At 42.2% G+C, this 18956-nt stretch overlaps 1 protein-coding gene across 2 annotated transcripts in view; it reads left to right on the top strand.

Moving 5' to 3' along the window:
* hgsnat (heparan-alpha-glucosaminide N-acetyltransferase) overlaps window positions 1–16190 on the top strand; it is a 41424-nt gene extending 25234 nt beyond the window's left edge. For both annotated transcript variants that reach the window (XM_068044950.1, XM_068044960.1), the window contains 6 exons: window positions 4600–4726; window positions 6671–6757; window positions 7970–8047; window positions 8156–8226; window positions 10740–10852; window positions 11938–16190. In XM_068044950.1, the coding sequence (XP_067901051.1) occupies window positions 4600–4726; window positions 6671–6757; window positions 7970–8047; window positions 8156–8226; window positions 10740–10852; window positions 11938–12119 (658 nt within the window). In that variant the 3' untranslated portion in view covers window positions 12120–16190. The remainder of the gene's footprint in view (window positions 1–4599; window positions 4727–6670; window positions 6758–7969; window positions 8048–8155; window positions 8227–10739; window positions 10853–11937) is intronic.
* The last annotated feature ends 2766 nt before the right edge of the window (window positions 16191–18956 follow it).

Consider the following 18956-nt stretch of genomic DNA (forward strand, 5'->3'; position numbering starts at 1 on the left):
TCCACAACTCTGCTGTTTTAACACGCACTAAACCCCATTCGCCCATCAACCCTGTACGCGCTGAGCTACACTGGCTCCTACATAGAAACATAGAAAATAGGAACAGGAGTGGGCCATTCGGCCCTTCGAGCCTGCTCCGCCATTCATTATGATTATGGCTGTTCATCCAACTCAGAAGCCTGTTCCCGCTTTTGCCCTGTACCCTTTGATCCCTTTAGATCCAAGAGCGATATCATACCATTTGCCTTTTTTACGACCTGTTGGACCTGCATGCTTACCTTCAGCGACTGGTGTATGAGAACACCCAGGTCTCGCTGCATATTCCCCTCTCTCAGTTCATAGCCGTTCAGATAATCTGCCTTCCTGTTTTTGCTACCAATGTGGATAACCTCACATTTATCCACATTATACTGCATCTGCCATGCATTAGCCCACTCACTCAACTTGTCCAAGTCACCCTGAAGCGCCTCTGCATCCTCCTCACAACACACCCTCCCACCCAGTTTTGTGTCATCTGCAAATTTGGCGATATTACATTTAGTCCCTCATCTAAATCATTAATGTATATTGTGAATAGCTGGGGTCCTAGCACCGATCCCTGCGGTACCCCGCTAGTCGCTGCCTGCCATTGGGAAAAAGACCCATTTATCCCTGCTCTTTGTTTCCTGTCTGCCAACCAATTTTCTATCCATCGCAATACACTACCCCCCAATCCCATGTGCTTTAATTTTACATGCTAATCTCTTACGTGGGACTTTGTCGAAAGCCTTCTGAAAGTCCAAATAAACCACATCCACTGGCTCCCCCTCATCAACTCTACTAGTTACATGCTCGAAGAACTCTAGTAGATTTGTCAAGCATGATTTCCCTTTCGTAAATCCATGCTGACTCTGCCCGATTCTACCACTGTTCTCTAAGTGCTGTGCTGTAAAATCTTTGATAATAGACTCTAGAATTTTCCCCACTACCGACGTCAGGCTGACTGGTCTATAATTCCCTGCTTTCTCTCTACCTCCCTTTTTAAATAGTGAGGTTACATTAGCTACCCTCCAATCTGTAGGAACTGTTCGAGTCTATAGAATCTTGGAAGATGACCACCAATGCATCTGCTATTTCTAGGGCCACTTCCTTAAGTACTCTGGGATGCATACCATCAGGCCCTGGGGATTTATCGGCCTTCAATCCCATCAATTTCCCCAACACCATTTCTCTACTTATACTGATTTCTTTCAGTTCCCCTCTCTCACTAAGCCCTGTGTTCCCAGCATTTCTGGTATGATATTTGTGTCCTCCTTTGTGAAGACAGAACCAAAGTATGCATTTAGTTGGCTAGCCATTTCTTTATTCCCCATAATAAATTCCCCTGTTTCTGACTGTAAGGGACCTACATTTGTCTTCACCAATCTTTTTCTCAACGTACCTATAGAAACTTTTACAGTCAGATTTTATGTTCCCTTCAGGTTTGCTCTCGTACTCTATTTTCTCCTCCTTAATCCCTTCATCCTCCTTTCATTAAGTAATGACTCGATTTTAAAATTCTCATCCTTGTTTTCAAATCTCTCCATGGCCTTGCCCCTCCCTGTCTCTGTAATCTCATCCAGCCCCACAACTCTCCAAGATATCTGCACTCCACTAATCCCAGCCTCTTGAGCTTCCCTGATTTTAATCTCTTTGCCACAGGTGGCCGTGACTTCATTTGCCTCGGCCCTAAGCGCTGGAAGTTCCTCCCTACACCTCTACACCTCCCTACCTCATTTTCCTCCTTTATGGCACTCCTTAAAACCTACCTCTTTGACCAAGCTTTTGGTCATCTGCTCTAATATCTCCTTATGTGACTTGGTGTAATATTTTATTTTATAATGTCACTGTGAAACATCTCGGGATGTTTTATTTCGATAAAGGCGCTATATAAATACAAGTTGTTGTATCCCCAGTTGCACTTGAAGGAAATGGGGAGCTACCTCCTTGTACCGCTTGCGTCATGGTGAAGGTGCTACCGCAGTGCTGTTAACTTGGGAGTTCCAGGATTTTGGCAAAGCTTTGCATTTATCTCGAGCCTTTCACATTTCCGGAACATCCCAGAGTGCTTTACAACCCATTATGTACATTTGAACTGCAGTCAATGTTGTAGGACCAAGTGAAAATGAAGAAATCTTTGTTTCTGGATCATTCAACAAAATTATACCTGACATTCGAGGAATTGGGCAAAATTCCAAATCTATATAACCTTTCAACCTTTGTTATTCTGCACTGGCTGATTTCTTTCCACTGTAGACATTTTCCTGCTTCTAGCACTGTAACAACTATTAAGCCTTCTGGCATATTTGGATTTTGCCTGTAAAATCTCAATCACGTTATTTTACATGCACTGAGTGTTTTGTCTGGGAGTCTGTCCCATATATTGACTACACTAGGGGAAAGAATTCCAAACCTTTAGAGGCACTGGATGTTGTGGTTGAGTCCTCCCCTTATATTTGAATAGCCCAGGATAAATAGCCTGCAATTACAAGATATTTATGAATGAAGACGATTCTTCAGCCCATCTGCATCCATTCAGATAAAACCTATACTCCCTCGTTACGGCATCTAATTCTTCCTAAAATAATGAATCCGAGTCCATTTCAAGTGTTGTTTACTATTGGGTGGATAAACATTCACCTTATCAGTCATAATTTACCTTTTAAGTAGTTTGAACCAGTGTCCCTTAGTCCTGTTCAGTAGTATAATTGATTTAGCGTTTCTGTTCTCTTACCTTGACTATCTAAAGTCAAACACAGCTTTTCAAGCTGAAAAGTTCAACTTGCTTCTTTTCTCACTATTTTGACCTTTGACGTTAGGGATCAGCCACATGGTTTTTCTCTCTGTCTCGGTGCTTGAATGTCTCTTATTTTACGCCATGGTCACTAGAATGGAATACAGTACCCAAGGTGACTGGAACTGGGGAGGGGGGTGGGGTGTGCGCGGTACCTGTGGGAGCGGCGGTGACCAGACTTAAGGGACCCGGGGGGGTGGGGGAGTGGAACAGGAGCCGGGGGCTTGACCAGAGAACAGTGTAGTTTAACCAAAACTACTTCTAATGTTTGTTCTATGCTTTTGGCTACATAGTTCAAATTACATATTTGCAGATTGCTGCACTGCATTTGGTGGATGCGATGAGCATTTGCTCTCCCACATTTAGCTCAGTTTCCCGATTTAATTTGTTACTCATAACCAAGGATGAAAATGCCTCGGCCCTTCTAGGTTGCTCATTATTCCTTCCCGTGGTCAGTACTTTACATTTGTCTGCATATTAAATTCCATCGGCCATTCTACCCACTTAACATATTTTATGCAACTCCTTCTGTCATTCCTAGATTAGTATCATCTAAAAAATTTGACTGCTTTGCATTGAGTTTGAGTCCATGACATTTATGTAAATTGTAAACTGTGCCAAGCCTTGGAGCATGCCACTCAGTGCATCTTCTCCCCCTACCCTGGGATTACTCCTCCAACAATTTTTCTACCCTTCAGTTAGTTTCCTATCTACTCTCTGGGTTTACCACATATCCCAACCATTTTGACCGTAACACTCGAGCATTGGTGTGAAATATTTGTGAATGCCTTTTTCAAGTTGCGATACCATGTTTACCACAGTCCAATTGGGTTATCATTTTCTAAAAAAGTCAAGGGATTGGTTTGACAGAATCTTGTAAAGCTGTGTTGTTTGCTGTTAACAAGGTTATTGTTGTATAGACAATCCTCATTTACTTTTGATTGTTTAAAGTAAAGATGTTGAAAGCATAAATAACTGGACTATCTGTTAATTCTTTTAAAACAATTGAGCATTTAAATCTCTGCACAACACATTTGCAAACTGAAGCAAAAAGTAATTGTCTTACTGAAATGTATTTAAAGCACCCGCTGATCTGTCATGAAGTGTCAAGTCAATTTGCTACTTAAATGTGAGTTGAATGCTCTTCCCTCCTCTTCCCCCCCTCTACCATCCACAGAAAGTGTATAGTTTCAGAGGCATTGGCTACCCTCTATTATTGACACTTCAGTGCAGCAGTGAGGGAGTGCTGCACTGTCGATGAGACATGAAACCGAGACCTCATCTTCCCTCACGTGGATGTAAAAGTTCCTATGGTGCTATTTCGAAGAGGAGCAGGAATTCCTGGACAATATTTATCCCTCAAGTAACACATTTAAAAAAAAATTCTCTAGTCATTTTCACATTGCCCTATGTGAGAACTTGATATATGCAAATTGACTACCACACTTCCTAATTTACAACAGTGACTATACTTCAAAAGTACTTAATTGGTTGTAAAGTGCTTTGGAATGTCCTACGGTCATGAAATGTGCTACAAATGCATATCTTTCTTCTTGTGCCACAGGAATAGAAACCCAGAACATCCTTTCCAAACAATTAGCTCCAGTGCTTCAGGTATCAGCCCCCAGCCCTGCCCTGGCTAAGACCAACAAACTCAGCCTGGACTGAGAATTGAAGTGGTGGCCTTTCTGGTTTCCTATGCTGGCCATCCGATGCCACTTGTGTTGTTTGTTTTTTTCCCCCACTCATTAAACCTTTAACTGAAAAGTGATCTTGTTGCTTATTAGAGGTTATCTTGGCCCTGGAGGAATTGGAGACTTTGGACAGTTTGCTAATTGTACTGGAGGAGCAGCAGGGCACATTGATCGGTGGCTCTTGGGAGAGAAGCACATTTATCAGCATCCTTCCTGCAAGGTAAAGAGTTGCTGCATTGTCCTATAAATGTTTTTTTTCTGTTTGTATAATGTATAGCTTTGTTTTTGTGGTTATTTAAAAAGATTCAGACAGCAGAGGCCTTGCTTTCAGTAATGGCATGTACAGCTCCCTCAGTTTTCCTGGATTAAAGGGGATGAGAGTAAGAAGCTTACATTGGGGGAAAAACACCTCTGCTTTTACAAAATAAAAAGCATTTATGGAACTCTGCATCAAACAGCATAGTATTTGGACGACTAAGTGCCATGATCTTTAGTTTTGTCCCCTACCTCCCCTCTGGTCCATTCTAGGTCCCACCTTCTGCAGCTGATGTTTCGAATCCTGCTGCAGATTTAGGTTCTAAGTGGCATGTAAGAGATCCTTGCTGAACCTGCCTCTCTTCTCCCCAGAACGATGCTGTGCCATCCAAAGCAATGTGGCTGGGTCTAGTAATTCACCACGGTGGAGGGCCAGACCTGTATCTCTGGTGATCCGATGTGCTGGGCTGAAAGTCTTCTTCACATGGAAGATGTGGGACTAGTTTTAAGTTCGGTAAATTGATGTCATCAGAATGAGCTGCAATACAAAAAAAGTGTAATTAAAGCGTGATGTTCAGAACGAAACATCCTTACAGCGTTGGAAAGAGGGGGAAGGGAGCTGCTGCTAGTTTGTGCTATGTACTGTATTGACCTGCCCTTTACAAGCAGTCCTCTACAACAAGGAAACAGGACAGCACCATAGACTTGCTAGTTAAGTTAGTAAAAGCTTAACATCAAAAAAAATGCTATGGTGACAAAAATCACTGTATAGTACTCTATCTAAAACCCAGAACAACTGTTCAGTCACTGTTGTAATGCAGAGAGGGGTTGTGAGCAACTTCAGAACAACTCCCCACTGCTGGGTGTGGTCAAATCTGGCATCACTGAACATATTTGCCAGACCCTTCGCAGAGTACTCATACAGAAAATAATCAGCCCATTGACATCACACAATTCTGATTGCGTGCAAATGTTCTTGCTGGTGTTACGATCGGGTGAGGGTCAAAGGGCACCCCTCTGTTCCCTCTCCTTGTTTGACCACAACATGTTTATTTTCTTTAAGTGGCTATACTTGCCAATTCAGTGAGTGTTTAACTGTTTATGTGCTGTGATCATAAAAAGAGCCAACTGAACAGGTTTTCGAGTTTAACAAAGAGGTTAGCTTTATTGTACTTAAACTGATCCAAGTAAAATAATAAAATGCTCTCCAACTTTCACATGTACACACGAATAGGTTACAGTGTGGGGAAGGATAGATTGATCGAATTAGAGTCCAGAGAAATAAAAAGGGTATACAGTCTGTGGAGGTTGGTGCCTCAGCTGGCTTCAGGCTAAATGTGACTTTCCTTTGGGTGATCCTGAGGCTTCCAGTTTGAAGATGTGGACGGCTGATTCATTGGTTCTCTAGGAGGCAGCAATGCGGCTGGCTGCCTTCAAGGGGGTCTCTGTCCTTTCCGGAACCTTCTCCAAACTCACTACCTTCACCCTCGCACTTAAGTAATTAAGCACAGTGAGTAACGATCAAAACAGACTAACAATCAAACACAGATCAATTAAACCACTGAACACTACAGTCTGCCACAGAGAATATGCCTCGGTGCTCACGGTCAGCAGGCAGAGGTCAAAGATTGCAAGGTTTGAGTGGTTAGTCTCCACCAGTTTAATATTCAGTTTTCCAGCCGGTGGATTAAAAAGTCATCATTCGACACAGCACGTTTTCGTGACACTGGGAAGAAGTGTTCCTGTGAATGCTGCAATACTTGAGACAGGCACATGTTTGCCATCTTTATCTTTTCCTGTTGGGGCTATGGTCTTTGAGTTAAATCATTTCATGAGGTTCGTCCCATCTGTTTAACATTTTTTTTTTTGATTGTCATGCAATAACCTTGTAATTATTTTTGTTTTAAAGATACTTTATCACACTACAGTGCCGTTTGATCCAGAGAACTTGCTGGGACTCATCAATTCGATTGTGATGGCATTTCTGGGACTACAGGTAACAGTCACTGAGTAATACAGAGTCTTTGAACAGTAAAACCAGAAGCAGTAAGTCGTCTTGAGATGAAGTGATTCCGATTTCAGGAAACAAATTTGTTGATTAGTACAAAGTTAGATACCTACACAAACTTGGCATGCACTCGATTGGATTTAGAAAAAAAGGAAGGTTTTTTTATTTGTTCGGGGGATGTGGGTGTCACTGGCTATGCCAGCATTTATTGCCCATCCCTAATTGCCCTCGAGAAGGTGGCAGTGAGCTGCCTTGTTGAACCGCTGCAGTCCTTGTAGTGTTGGTACACCAACAATGCTGTTAGGGAGGGAGTTCCAGGATTCTGACCCAGTGACAGTGAAGGGACGGCGATATAGTTCAAAGCCAGGATGGTGTGTGGCTTTGAGGGGAACTTACAGGTGGTGGTGTTCCATGCACCTGCTGCCTTGTCCTTCTAGGTGGTAGAGGTTGCGGGTTTGGAAGGTATTGTCGCAGGAGCCTTAGTGAGTTGCTACAGTGCATCTTGTAGATGGTACACACTGCTGCCACTGTGCGTTGGTGGTGGAGAGAGTGAATGTTGAAGGTGGTGGTTGGGTGCCAATCAAGTGGGCTGCTTTGTCGTGGATGGTGTTGAACTTATTGAGTGTTGGAGCTGCACCCATCCAGGCAAGTGGAGAGTATTCCATCACACTCCTGACTTGTGCCTTGTAGATGGTGGACAGGCTTTGGGGAGTCAGGAGGTGAGTTACTCACTGCAGAATTCCCAGCCTCTGACCTGCTCTTGTAGCCACAGCGCTTATGTGGCTGGTGCAGTTCAGTTTCTGATCAGTGGTGAACCCAGGATGTTGATAGTGGGGAATTCAGCGATGATAATGCCATTGAACGTCAAGGGGAGATGGTTAGATTCTCTCTTGTTTGAAATTGTCATTGCCTGGCATTTGTAAGGCACAACTGTTACTTGTTTGAGTTTACAAAGCGCCTTTCATGATCTTGGGCCTTCCTAAAATGTTTAACTGCTAGTGAAGTACATTTGAAGCGTAATCACTGTTGTAATGCCAGAATGACACTGAAAGATGTTTGGAAGTAGGTAGTCTTGTGGTCGAATGCAGGAGCCAGGAGCTTCATTCCGCCTGATGTCCCTTGTTCCAATATATGCAGAACCACAACATTACAACTTTGTATCAGAAAGAATTAGCTCAACATGGTTTTCTTCCCCTCCAGGCTGGGAAAATTTTCATAATTTACAAAGGTCAGAATAAGCAGATTCTGCTGAGATTTTTCATTTGGAGCACACTACTGGTGAGTGAATTTAAAAAAAAAAGACTTTTGGTAGGTCAAGTAAAGAACATCTTGCTAGTGAAGCGTTCCTTGTTTGTCTAATCCATTGATCTGCTTTGTTAATTCCAGGGTGTTATTTCAGCCATCCTTACAAAATGTTCTAAAGATCACGGTTTCATTCCAGTCAACAAGAATTTATGGTATGTATGTCATTGCATTAAATGAGGCAGTGATTTAGTGCAGCAATGCAGCCAACTGGAAATTCTGCAAATGTTGCACGAGACTATTGGCAACGTGACCTGCTGTCTGAACACTTGGTTTGCAGAACAAATACAGGTTTCTGAGGGTGAACAACTCACTTGCCCTAATTATAACTGTGTTAAATGTCTGCTTCAGTAATCTGTAAAGAGGGATTCATCTCAGCAGTGCAAGAGCGAGATCAGGAGTTTGTGAGCAATGGAATAACTGGAGAATTATTTTAAATGGGTCCTAATGTAAGTCATTACAATTATTGTCAAGGTGTGGTCCATTGTCCCCTTCACTGCTGCTCACTTCTTCAATGGTCATTGCCCATCAAAGTAGGTAGAAACTGGCTAAATAACAAATTACATTTATATAGCCTCTGTAAACATAATTTTAAAAAATGCCCCAGTTGTAGGCCGGGTCTGTGTAGGAGTTATAGGGAGGTTGAGGAAGTGCAGTCGAGGATAGAGTGAGGGGAAAGTGGATTGGAGATCGAGTTCCTAACTCTGGCAGCATGCTGGCTGCAGGCTCTTTGATCAGTGGAAGTGTGTGGGGAGGGTCATGTAATAAAGCATTATCAGATGAGAAGGATGAGGATTTTGAAATCCAGTTGCGGGATAGGGCGATAAGTGAGATTTTAGGAAGGAAAGGTTGTAAGCAAGAGTTCTGGATAAGTTGGAATTTTGTAACCTGGAACTGGGGCAGCCAGCAAGAAGGCTTTTTGGAAAGGTTTGCGTGAAAGGCGACACAGACGTTAATGAGTATTTCGATGCTGGTGAAGATAGGCTAGGGATGGAGCAAGAAGATGTTATGAATGTAGGTTGATGGTTGGAGTTGGAGAAAAGTAAGGCCAATGAAGGATTTGGTGACTATTTTGTATTTGAGGGACAGGGAGATAGGCATAGATGTGTTGGAAACTTAGAATCATATAATGGTTACAGCACAGAAGGAGACCATTCGACCCATTGTGTCCATGCAGCTCTCTACTAGAACAACTCAGCTAGTCCCACTTCCCCACCTTTTTCCTGTGGCCCTGCAAATTATTTCTCTTCAGATAATTACTGGTTCACTTTTGAAAGCCACAACTGAATCTGCCTTCACCACACTCTCAGGCAGTGCATTCCAGATCCTAACCACTCGTCGCGTAAATAAAGTTTTTCCTCATGTCGCCTTTGGTTTTTCTGCCAGACATCTTAAGTCGATGTCCTCTGGTTCTTGACCCTTTTGCCAATGGGAACAATTTCTCCCTATCTACTCTGTCCAGAGCTCCCATTATTTTGAAAACCTGTATTAAATCTCATTTCAATCTTCTCCAAGGAGAACAGCCCCAGCTTCTCCAATCTATCCACTTAAATGAAGTTCCTCATCCCTGGAACCATTTTCGTAAATCTTTTTTGCACCCTCTCTAAAGCATTCACATCCTCCTTCCTAAAGTGCCGTGCCCAGCAATAGGCACAATACTCCAGTTGAGGCCAAACTGATGTTTTATAAAGGCTCACCATAGTTTCCTTGCTTTTGTACTGTATGCCTCTATTTATAAAGGCCAGAATCCTGTATGCCTTATTAACCACTTTCTCAACCTGCCCTGCCACCTTCAGTAATTTGTGCACATATACTCCTAGACCCCTCTGCTCCTGCATCCCCTTTAGAATTGTATCTGTTATTTTGTATTGCCTTTCCTCATTCTTCCTACCAAAATGTTTCATTTCCTACTTCTGTGCATTAGATTTCATTTGCTGCATGACTGCCCATTCCAACAGTCTGTCTATGCCCTCTTGAAGTCCATCACTATCCTCCTCACAGTTCACAATACTTGCAAGCTTGAGGAGGCATCCAGGAAGGCATTAATCGGATGGAATATAAGATTAGAGCATGGAGATTTAGTGGGATGGGGGAAGGAGGCTGTAAATCTGCTTCATGCATAATTTGGTATCAGATGACATGGCTGAGGTGTAGAATCCAGGGTGGTAATGGGGTAAAGCTGGACCCTACACCAAAGCTTATGGATAACATTGCTGAAAGTTAAGTACACAAACTGTAGATCCTTCCTCACACCCTGCCAATTATGAAACTTTTAAAATTAAGATCTTAAAGGATTTTATTTGGAATATGATTTGCTGATCGATATTTTTATGCATGGCTGGAGGGGATGGAATTGATATGTGACTACGCTCCCCTTCTTAACTCCAACCTTTTTGAGGTTGAGAAAACAATTTGTCAGCCTTGATTATTCAAGCACATGTCACATCACCTCAGCTTAAGCTGAGCTATAGATGTATTCCTCTTGTCCTCCCTGTTTTCACCTGATACAGAATCCAGTGTCTTTTCCCTCTGTGTTCTTGGGTGAGAAAAATTGCCAAGGAAATTGAGTACCCGTTGTGTTAATGTGTAAATGTAGGAAATCTGTGGATGTATTCAGATTGTATCTGCCCACTCTAACCTTTCACTTGCTTTTGTCTTCCACATACAGGTCCATCTCTTATGTTACGACACTAAGTTCTTTTGCCTATATTCTTCTCTTGCTCATCTATTTTATGGTGGATATCAAGAAACACTGGACTGGAACTCCCTTTTTCTATCCAGGTATGGAAATCTCTCCATTCCACAATTACAGGTTTTTGTTTTTGCTTTTTGCCACCCTGTTCATTTTATTCCCTCCCCAATCTCCCCATCCCCTGAAAAAAATTCAAGTGGGGGTAGGGTGTGATAGTCACAAAGGCTTGTTTCATGATGAGAGAATATTTCCCCTTGCAGTACAGGTAGCAGATGGCACCTGATGTGCGTCACAGCATTGATACTTTTAAGCAGAGTGCATGGGCAAATAAGGATAAATAAATGTTGGCTTGCTTTTAGATTAAACTGAAGAGGATTTTTTCTCTGCTGTAAATTTTCACACTTGCCACTTCACACAGATACTGGTTGAGGTCAGAGTGGGGTAGTGCAAATCCACAGGGTTCTCCATTTTCACCAGCACTGTGCCATGGTTGGCAGTGGGTTGAGCTGGTTGGTACCTTTGACACTTTTCCCTTGCAATATGGTCCTCCTCTCTGGGAGCAGCTGAAAGCTGATGACTGTGTGATATTAAGAGCACTGCTTGTGCCAAGAATTCTGCAATGTTTCTAGCTCCGTAATGTTCTCTTGCTTTCTATTAGAGATCAAGGAAAGGAAATGGTGTTTGACTGTGAAACCAGACTACTTGCTATCTGTGCAAGTGAGCCATGTGTGTTTTCAGTTGCTAGAGTTCCCCTGCATTGGCCAGTGAGGTACACTTGGCTAATTTATGGAGGTGCATGACTGTGTAAATAGGAAACCAAGGGAGGATGGATTTCTGCCAAAAGATTACATTGTCAGAAGATAATCGGGTAATGGGGCAAGGCATGGAAGCCTGGGGCAGATACCCAGGAACTCGGATTGTGTTTTCACAACTTCCTAAATTACCAGGTATTGCAATCCACAGTTTGAATTGCCATGTTCTTCAGCTCGCCACTGTTGTTTCACTTCCAGTTGTCTGATTGCTGGATTCATTGTAGGTTAACTGTTCAAACCCAGTGGCTATCTGGGTGGCAGCAGCTTGGTCCAGCTGTGAGTAAAACACACTTCAACCCTGCCCAGTTTGTAGAATTGAAGTGACCAGTAATGATCATTTTTGTTTCCTCCAATCTCTGTAGGCATGAACTCCATTCTGCTCTACACTGGACACGAGGTGTTTGAGCATTGCTTTCCTTTCAAGTGGAAAATGCTCAACGACCGTTCACATGCCGAACACTTGACCCAGAACCTCCTTGCTACCACCATCTGGGTTTTTATTTCTTACGTTCTTTACAAGAAGAAAATATTTTGGAAAATTTGATCAGGAATCAACAGTATATTTTTGGCAAATATACGAAGTTAAGGAATATATTTTTCTATAAATGTGAATAAATTGTCAAGATGTGTTTGCATTTTGTATTAATAGTGGAAATATAAATGTCAGCCAGTTTTTAATTTGTCAAATGGCCAGTACACCAATGATTGGATGACCAATTGCTGTTAACCCTCTTTCAGGTCCACTTGGTTAAAAATCTCCACATAATTTTGAGTATATCCTCTTACTATCCCACTATTCTAGCACTCTACTATAACCTCTCAATGTCACACCCCCTCTTCTAGCACTGTATTCCTGTAGCCTCTCAATACCCTATCCTCTATTCTAGTTCTCTCTCACTTTATCACTAGCATTGTTTACTCAGTAAAATTATTTTTAAACTAATTTCAAGCAAAGCTTTGTCTAAAGCAGTAGTTTGTGAAAGTTGCTTCATCTCAGTGGATGTGAGGAATGGAACTGTTGACTCCTATCAGCAGCTCTGCTGCCAGCCATGAACTGGCAAAACAGTTTGCATTGTTGAATTGTGACTGTTATGATACAACTGCCAATGAGGTGTCTCGTACAAGTTGATGGAGTGTGCGGTTTGATGGGTAATTTTCTTGGCATGGCAAAACCTATTGGGCTATTTCACTTGTGTGTAAAGGTTGTACTCATGTGGGAGTATTGTTCGTCACCTTTCAAAGCTTATACAAATGCTCCTGACTGAAATAATGAAGGCCCTTGCAGTTATCCCTCACCTAGTTGTGTTTAAGAGCATTATTATGGAAGACTCCCTCCTCACTGTACCGCAGTCTGTGTCTGTCAAGGCCAGCTAGAATCCATTATCAGTACAGCGATGTAAAGCCATAGAACCTGCAGGCTTTAAGTGTTTCTTTTTTCTCTCGTCAGCTCAGTCAGACAATGTAGGGGCCAAAATTGAGTCTCCAAGCTACTAGAAATCTCTCCCCATCTGCTGGGATGTATTTGCCCAATATGGTCTCTGTAGGGATGCATCCAAGCCCTGAAGGCTTTGGTACAGCTGGGGCTGAACTGCTGGTCAAGGACCCTGAAGTATGCAGAGCAGAACTGCTGAAACCCCAGAGCTTAGCAGAGCAGATTGCTGGTGAGCTTCCTGCTGCTTGTCCAGCGAGGATCATCTTGCTCATTAGAACTTTGAATTTCAGAATTTTTCAAAGCCAAATGGGAAGAATCCCAGCTGTTGTTGATTAGGCTGTCTTTCTAGATTCCATTTAGTTAACAAAGTTATCTGGCTCGTCAGCAACAGCACTGTGGAATACTGCAGGCCTGCCGAACTCAGATATCCTATTGACAGGTCTGCCATGCAGGGTTGTCTTGGTTCTGAGCTTCTGTTGTCAGTTCGTATCTTGGAGCGCCCTGAACCTAAACGGATCCTGCTCCCTCCTTGGAGATTAAACAACTAACTAGCTTGTTCTCATCAGTGGCATGGTCCATTATTAAATGCTCTTAACCAGAGCAGAAGAACACACTATAACCCACTGAATGGGAGTTCCACCAAATGGAGGTAGAGTTTCTGCAACAACTGCTTAGCTCTCTAACCTGCTCCATGGTAGGATCTGAGCCCTGGATATCTGTCTGGTCTCGTTCCCAGCTTCCAGCAAATGCCTTCTGGCCAGTGTCATCCAATGCCTTGAGTCTCTTCTGTCACTTGCATCTACCTTTGGCATGGTACCTACATAGGGTGGCAAAACTATTGTCAGCCATCATGGTGGTTTAGAAGTTCAATACCCAGTATCACGCTTACTCATCAACTGCTTAATCCAGATGAAAACCTGGCCAAAGCAAGTTAGATGCACTGGGTTTCTACTTGTAACAGACCCAGGACTTTGATTGGGTTTCTCTTGGTCACTGCTATGCAGTGTAACTAACCTGTCAGTATTATGATAGTGGACTTCTATTTATTTAAACTGCTCTGGAACCAGAGATAGTGGGTGGCTTCAAGCTAGTAATTGGGAAGGGTACTACTCTAGAAACAAAGCTTACAAAAGTCATCTGTTTTGGTTACCAGTACTGAGATTATATAAAGAACCTAGTGCTGCAATGTTCAGTGCCCAGGGCAGCTTCACTGACAATCTTAGCTGAAATGAAATCACTAATGTCTATCTGTATTACATGCATTGGGTTCTATAAAACGTTGCTGACTTGGAAACCTTGCAATATTATCTGTCAGATAATGGAACTGTGATTGTGTTCAACTTCTAATTTGTATTAATAGAGAAACTAAGTTGATGTGTTTTGACTTTTAAAAAAAATCTTAATTCTTCATAATTATGCCAAACAAGATTTATCCTTGTGTTTAAGTTAGAAAGCTGCAACATTGCACTGGCAGTTTGATTAATCTTTCCCTTCCACTTTGAAAGGTGAAATATCTTGACATCTGGAGTTTTACTTTCACTTGGCCACTGACAATTTCTTGCATTTTATTCTACCTTATCCATTGACTTAGTTTCACTCGGCCTTTGCTTGGCCTTCAGTTGTTGGCTCCATGCTTCAAAACTTGGGTTGAACAAATTAATCTGTTGAAGTGACTGTAACATCTGTTTGCACCATCTTCTGAAGCACTGGACTGGGTGCCACAGCACCTTGCCGCACTCTCTCGAGCCTTGGTTTTGAATACAGCTCAGACTAAAGGATGGATATCTCCTTAGTCTGAGGTATGTAAAGGGAGGGTTGGGGGTCCTTTTTGTGTTGAGAGAGCTTGGCTGGTGAAAGCTCTTAATTTCCTCCCAATTCAGTACCTACTGCAACTAAGTTGACAGTATACTCACAGACTACAAAGATGGCTAATGTGAGAAATGTAAATGTCATGAGTGCAGAAGGTAAAGGGTTAGAGGATGTTACTGGAATAGATTTGAGGGAGCCTCACTCTCGTGCGGCACTTGACTTGCAAGTTGTTATTGACACCAGGTGCCTGAAATGTGAAAGTGTCCCCACCCTCTTGTCTTGGGCATAATAATCACCAAATAAAAACAGAAGATTACTGAATACAACCAAAACTTTACAATTCCAACCACTTTCAGGACTGGCTTTGCGGTGTACACGGGTCATGGTGTAATACTGGTTTTAGTGGAGGGCTTTTGAATGACTTGAGATTAAAATTAGGCAATTACAATGAGGGTTTTGAAAACTAGTCTGGCAATGTTGGAGAACGTTCACTGCTAACATGAAATGAATTGTTTGGAAAATCTTTCTGTACTAGGGATAAAATGCTTTTAATTTTTACTGGTTATCAGTTTGGTAGTCATTTAAAGAGCACATCACTTTGCAGATACCTCATATGGTTAACAGTTGATATCACTGTTCAAACACAATTTGTTTCAAGCTTTTGGAAAGTATTAACAAGCTTTTTTTGTTTTTACTGTTCACCAATTTGAAATTTTTTTTCCCGAAGACTCCTGTTGAATTGTAATTTTTTTAAATGACTCTAGCCTGCTGCTTTGGTGGGTTGATCTCAGAATGGAGTGAGTTACACTTTCTGTAAGTCTGTGCCTTAAACCTGGAGAGGTATCTACAGCATTGGAGCGCTGTACCCCAGGTTATGCTCACCTTGCTCACTGTAGGTCAGTACTTCATCTCAGCAAAGCGCTGATTGATTGTTCCATCAGGTTTATTTTTGGCATATAACTTTTTGATTACTCGCAATTGGTCTGAATCCTTTGCTACTACAAAAGGGACATGTAATGTTTGTTTTTAAAGTGTCTATTTGGCAAAATAATATTTTGTACTCAATGTCTGTTTTTATACCCCAATTTCTGGTTAATTATTGAAATATTCCTTTGTATAGTCATTGTGTATATGTTTGGTATCACTTGCTTTAGTTTAAAAGGGATTTTACCAGAATAAAGGGATTTTGCTGGTTTTTTCCCCCCAAGATATTAAACATTTGGATTCAGTCCCTGCCATGGAGTTTGTGCTGTTGCAGCTCTATTTAATTATCTATGTACAGTAGAGCAATGCAGGATGATCCATCTTCATATATTGATCTGTATCCCATTTATGGAATGTCCTTCTCACTTAAAATAAAGTTAGTTGTTTCAATGTGCGTCTTTCATTATCTTTACTAGTGCAACTCTGAAGATTCACTTTGTAGCTCCCAACACTTTTTATTTCTGCCTTGTCCACTGTCTCTCCTAACTAAATCCACAAGTCTTTAAAATGGAGATCACAGAACTTTTCATGCAGTAGTTTGCAAGTATATCCAATAACGTTCGATAAAAGGTAATTTTGGTATTGTCCTGAGAAAGATAGTCCATTTGAAATTGCAAAGGGAAATGTTCGATGGGTGTTCTTGTGACTGGAAGGCTCAGTACTAGGTCCCTTTTTGTTGTATCTATCAATGATTTGGACTTGAATGCAATGGGTATGATAAGCTTGCAGAGGATACAAAAAATTGAACATGTACTTGATCAGATGAAAGCTGTCGATAGCAGGAAGATATCAATGGACTAGTCAGGTGGGTAAAGCATTTGGGGAAGGTTAACAAGGCAAAGGAATGCACAATAAATGGTAGGATACAGAGGAGTATAGAGGAACAGAGGGACCCAGATCCCTGAAGGTGGCTGGACAGATAGATAAGATGGTCATGAAAGCATATGGGATACTTGCCTTTATTAGCTGAGGTATAGAATATAATAGCAGGTATAAAACACTGGTTCAGCCACAGGTGGAGTACTGTGAGAAGTTATGGTCACTGCAGTAAAGGAAAGATGTGACTTCACTAGAAAGGGTACAGAGGAAATTTATAAGGATGTTGCCTTAACTGGAGAATTTTAGTTAGAGGAAAGATTGGATAGGCTAGGGATGTTTCCTTCGGAACAGAGGAGGCTGAGGGGAGACCTAATGGAAGTGTATAAAATTGAGGTGTCTAGATAGAGTGGATAGGAAGGCCCTATTCCCCTTGGTTGACGGTTCCATAACCAGGCGGCATAGATTTAGAACATTTCCCTTTGCTTGCTGCTGTGCCATCTCCCTGGTACTCAGAAGCAGCAAGCAATGTTACTGGACTAGTAATCCAGAGCCCCAAGTTAATTCCCTGGGGACATGGGTTCAAATCCCACCAATGCAGCTGGTGCAATTTAAATTCAATTGGCTAATTTAAAAAAAAATTCTAAAATTGAAAGCCAGTTTCAGTAATGATGCCTTGAAACTATCATTGTTGTAAAAACCCATCTGGTTCACTAATGTCCTTTTACGGAAGGATATCGGCCATCCTTACCTGGTCTGGCCTACATGTGACTCCAGATCCACAGCTATGGATCCACTTGAAGTGCAGTAACCTACAAGACTATGGACGAAGAGCCAGAAAATGGAATTAGGAGGGATGGCTCCTTGTCAGACAGCGCGAATGCAATGGGCCGAATGGCCCCCTTCCATGCTGTAAATTTCTGTGATTTCTATGAGAACAGTAGGGGTGCAGTAGTATAAAGAGAAGCCATTAAAGGTGATTTTCTGGCTATCACTGGATAGGTAAGAAGGGAACCGGGTGTGTGTTGTCCTACCCAGATGGACAATGGTGGAGAGGTATTGAAGAATGGTGTGTTCAACCCTGTCAAAGGCCGGAGGCAGGTTGAGAGGACGAGAACGGATCTTTTATCTTTGTCCCAGTCATATGGATATCATTTGTGGCAGAAGTGGAAACCCGATTGGAGGTATTCAGACATGGAGTTTCGGGAAAGATAACACACATTGGGGAGGCAAAAACATGTTCAAGGACTTAGAGGAAAGGGAGTTTGCAAGGATGGAGGGGCCAAAGGGTTATGTTAGCAGATTTGAAAGTTGTGCGACAGTAACTGGGGAGATGGAACCATTAAGATCGGCCAAAATGACAGCCAGGAAGTTGGAAGATAGCAGGTTAAAAGCGCAAGGATTGAGAGAGCAGAATGTGGGTCTCGAGAAGCTGAGCTCAGAGGGTATGAGGGGAGATGGGAAAGAAACCAGAGGAAGATGCAAATTCAGGGCTGGAAGAAACCTTGGAGGACGTTTGTCCCAGTGGGTTAGGGGAAGGGAGGGAATTGACAGTCACCTGATCTCAGTGACGAAGTCCGAGTTCCTCATACTTGTTGGTGAGAGTGGAGGAAATGGGGGAGAGAGGTTTAAGATAACAGTATACAGTAGATAGAGAAAGCCCAGGAGTTATCTTTGCAATCCAAGACGATTCTAGGAGGTAAGCAGTTTTGGGAGATGAGAGCAGGACCCTGATAGTGCTTTGCGGTCCAGCCAGATCTGGTGAATGCCCCATCCCTGCTTTATTTGCTTAAAACATATTACATTTCTAACCTTTGCCAGTTCTGATGAAAGGTCATTGACCTGAACCATTAACTCTGCTTCTCTCCACAGATGCTGTCAGACCTGCTGAGTATTTCCAGCATTTCTTGTTTTTGTTTCAGATTTCCAGCATCTGCAGTATGTTGCTTTTATTATATAGATCAGTCATATATGTTCAAGGCTGTGTTTCTTGGTATCAAGGGAACAGGCATGAGGGCTGTACTAAAGATGAGAGAGAGTAATTGTTTTAATTGGGACGAAGGCCTCACCTCTTTTTCTGGTACATTGATGACTATTATCAGTGTTGTTTCCTGCTCTTGCCCTGAACTGGAAAATTTAATTGACTTTGCTTCCATTTTCTGTCCTTTTCTCGCCTTCACATGGTCCATCTCTGACTCTTCCCTTCCCTTCCTTGACTTCTCAGAAATGGAGACAATCAACCATATTCACGATAAGCTGTCTCCCACAAGCTACCTTCACTACACTTCCTCACCCCACTTGCTGTAAGGACTTTTCCATTCTCCCAGTTTCTGTCTCAGT

The sequence above is a fragment of the Heterodontus francisci genome, chromosome 1 (genome assembly GCF_036365525.1).
Source record: "Heterodontus francisci isolate sHetFra1 chromosome 1, sHetFra1.hap1, whole genome shotgun sequence".
Lineage (NCBI taxonomy): Eukaryota > Metazoa > Chordata > Chondrichthyes > Heterodontiformes > Heterodontidae > Heterodontus > Heterodontus francisci.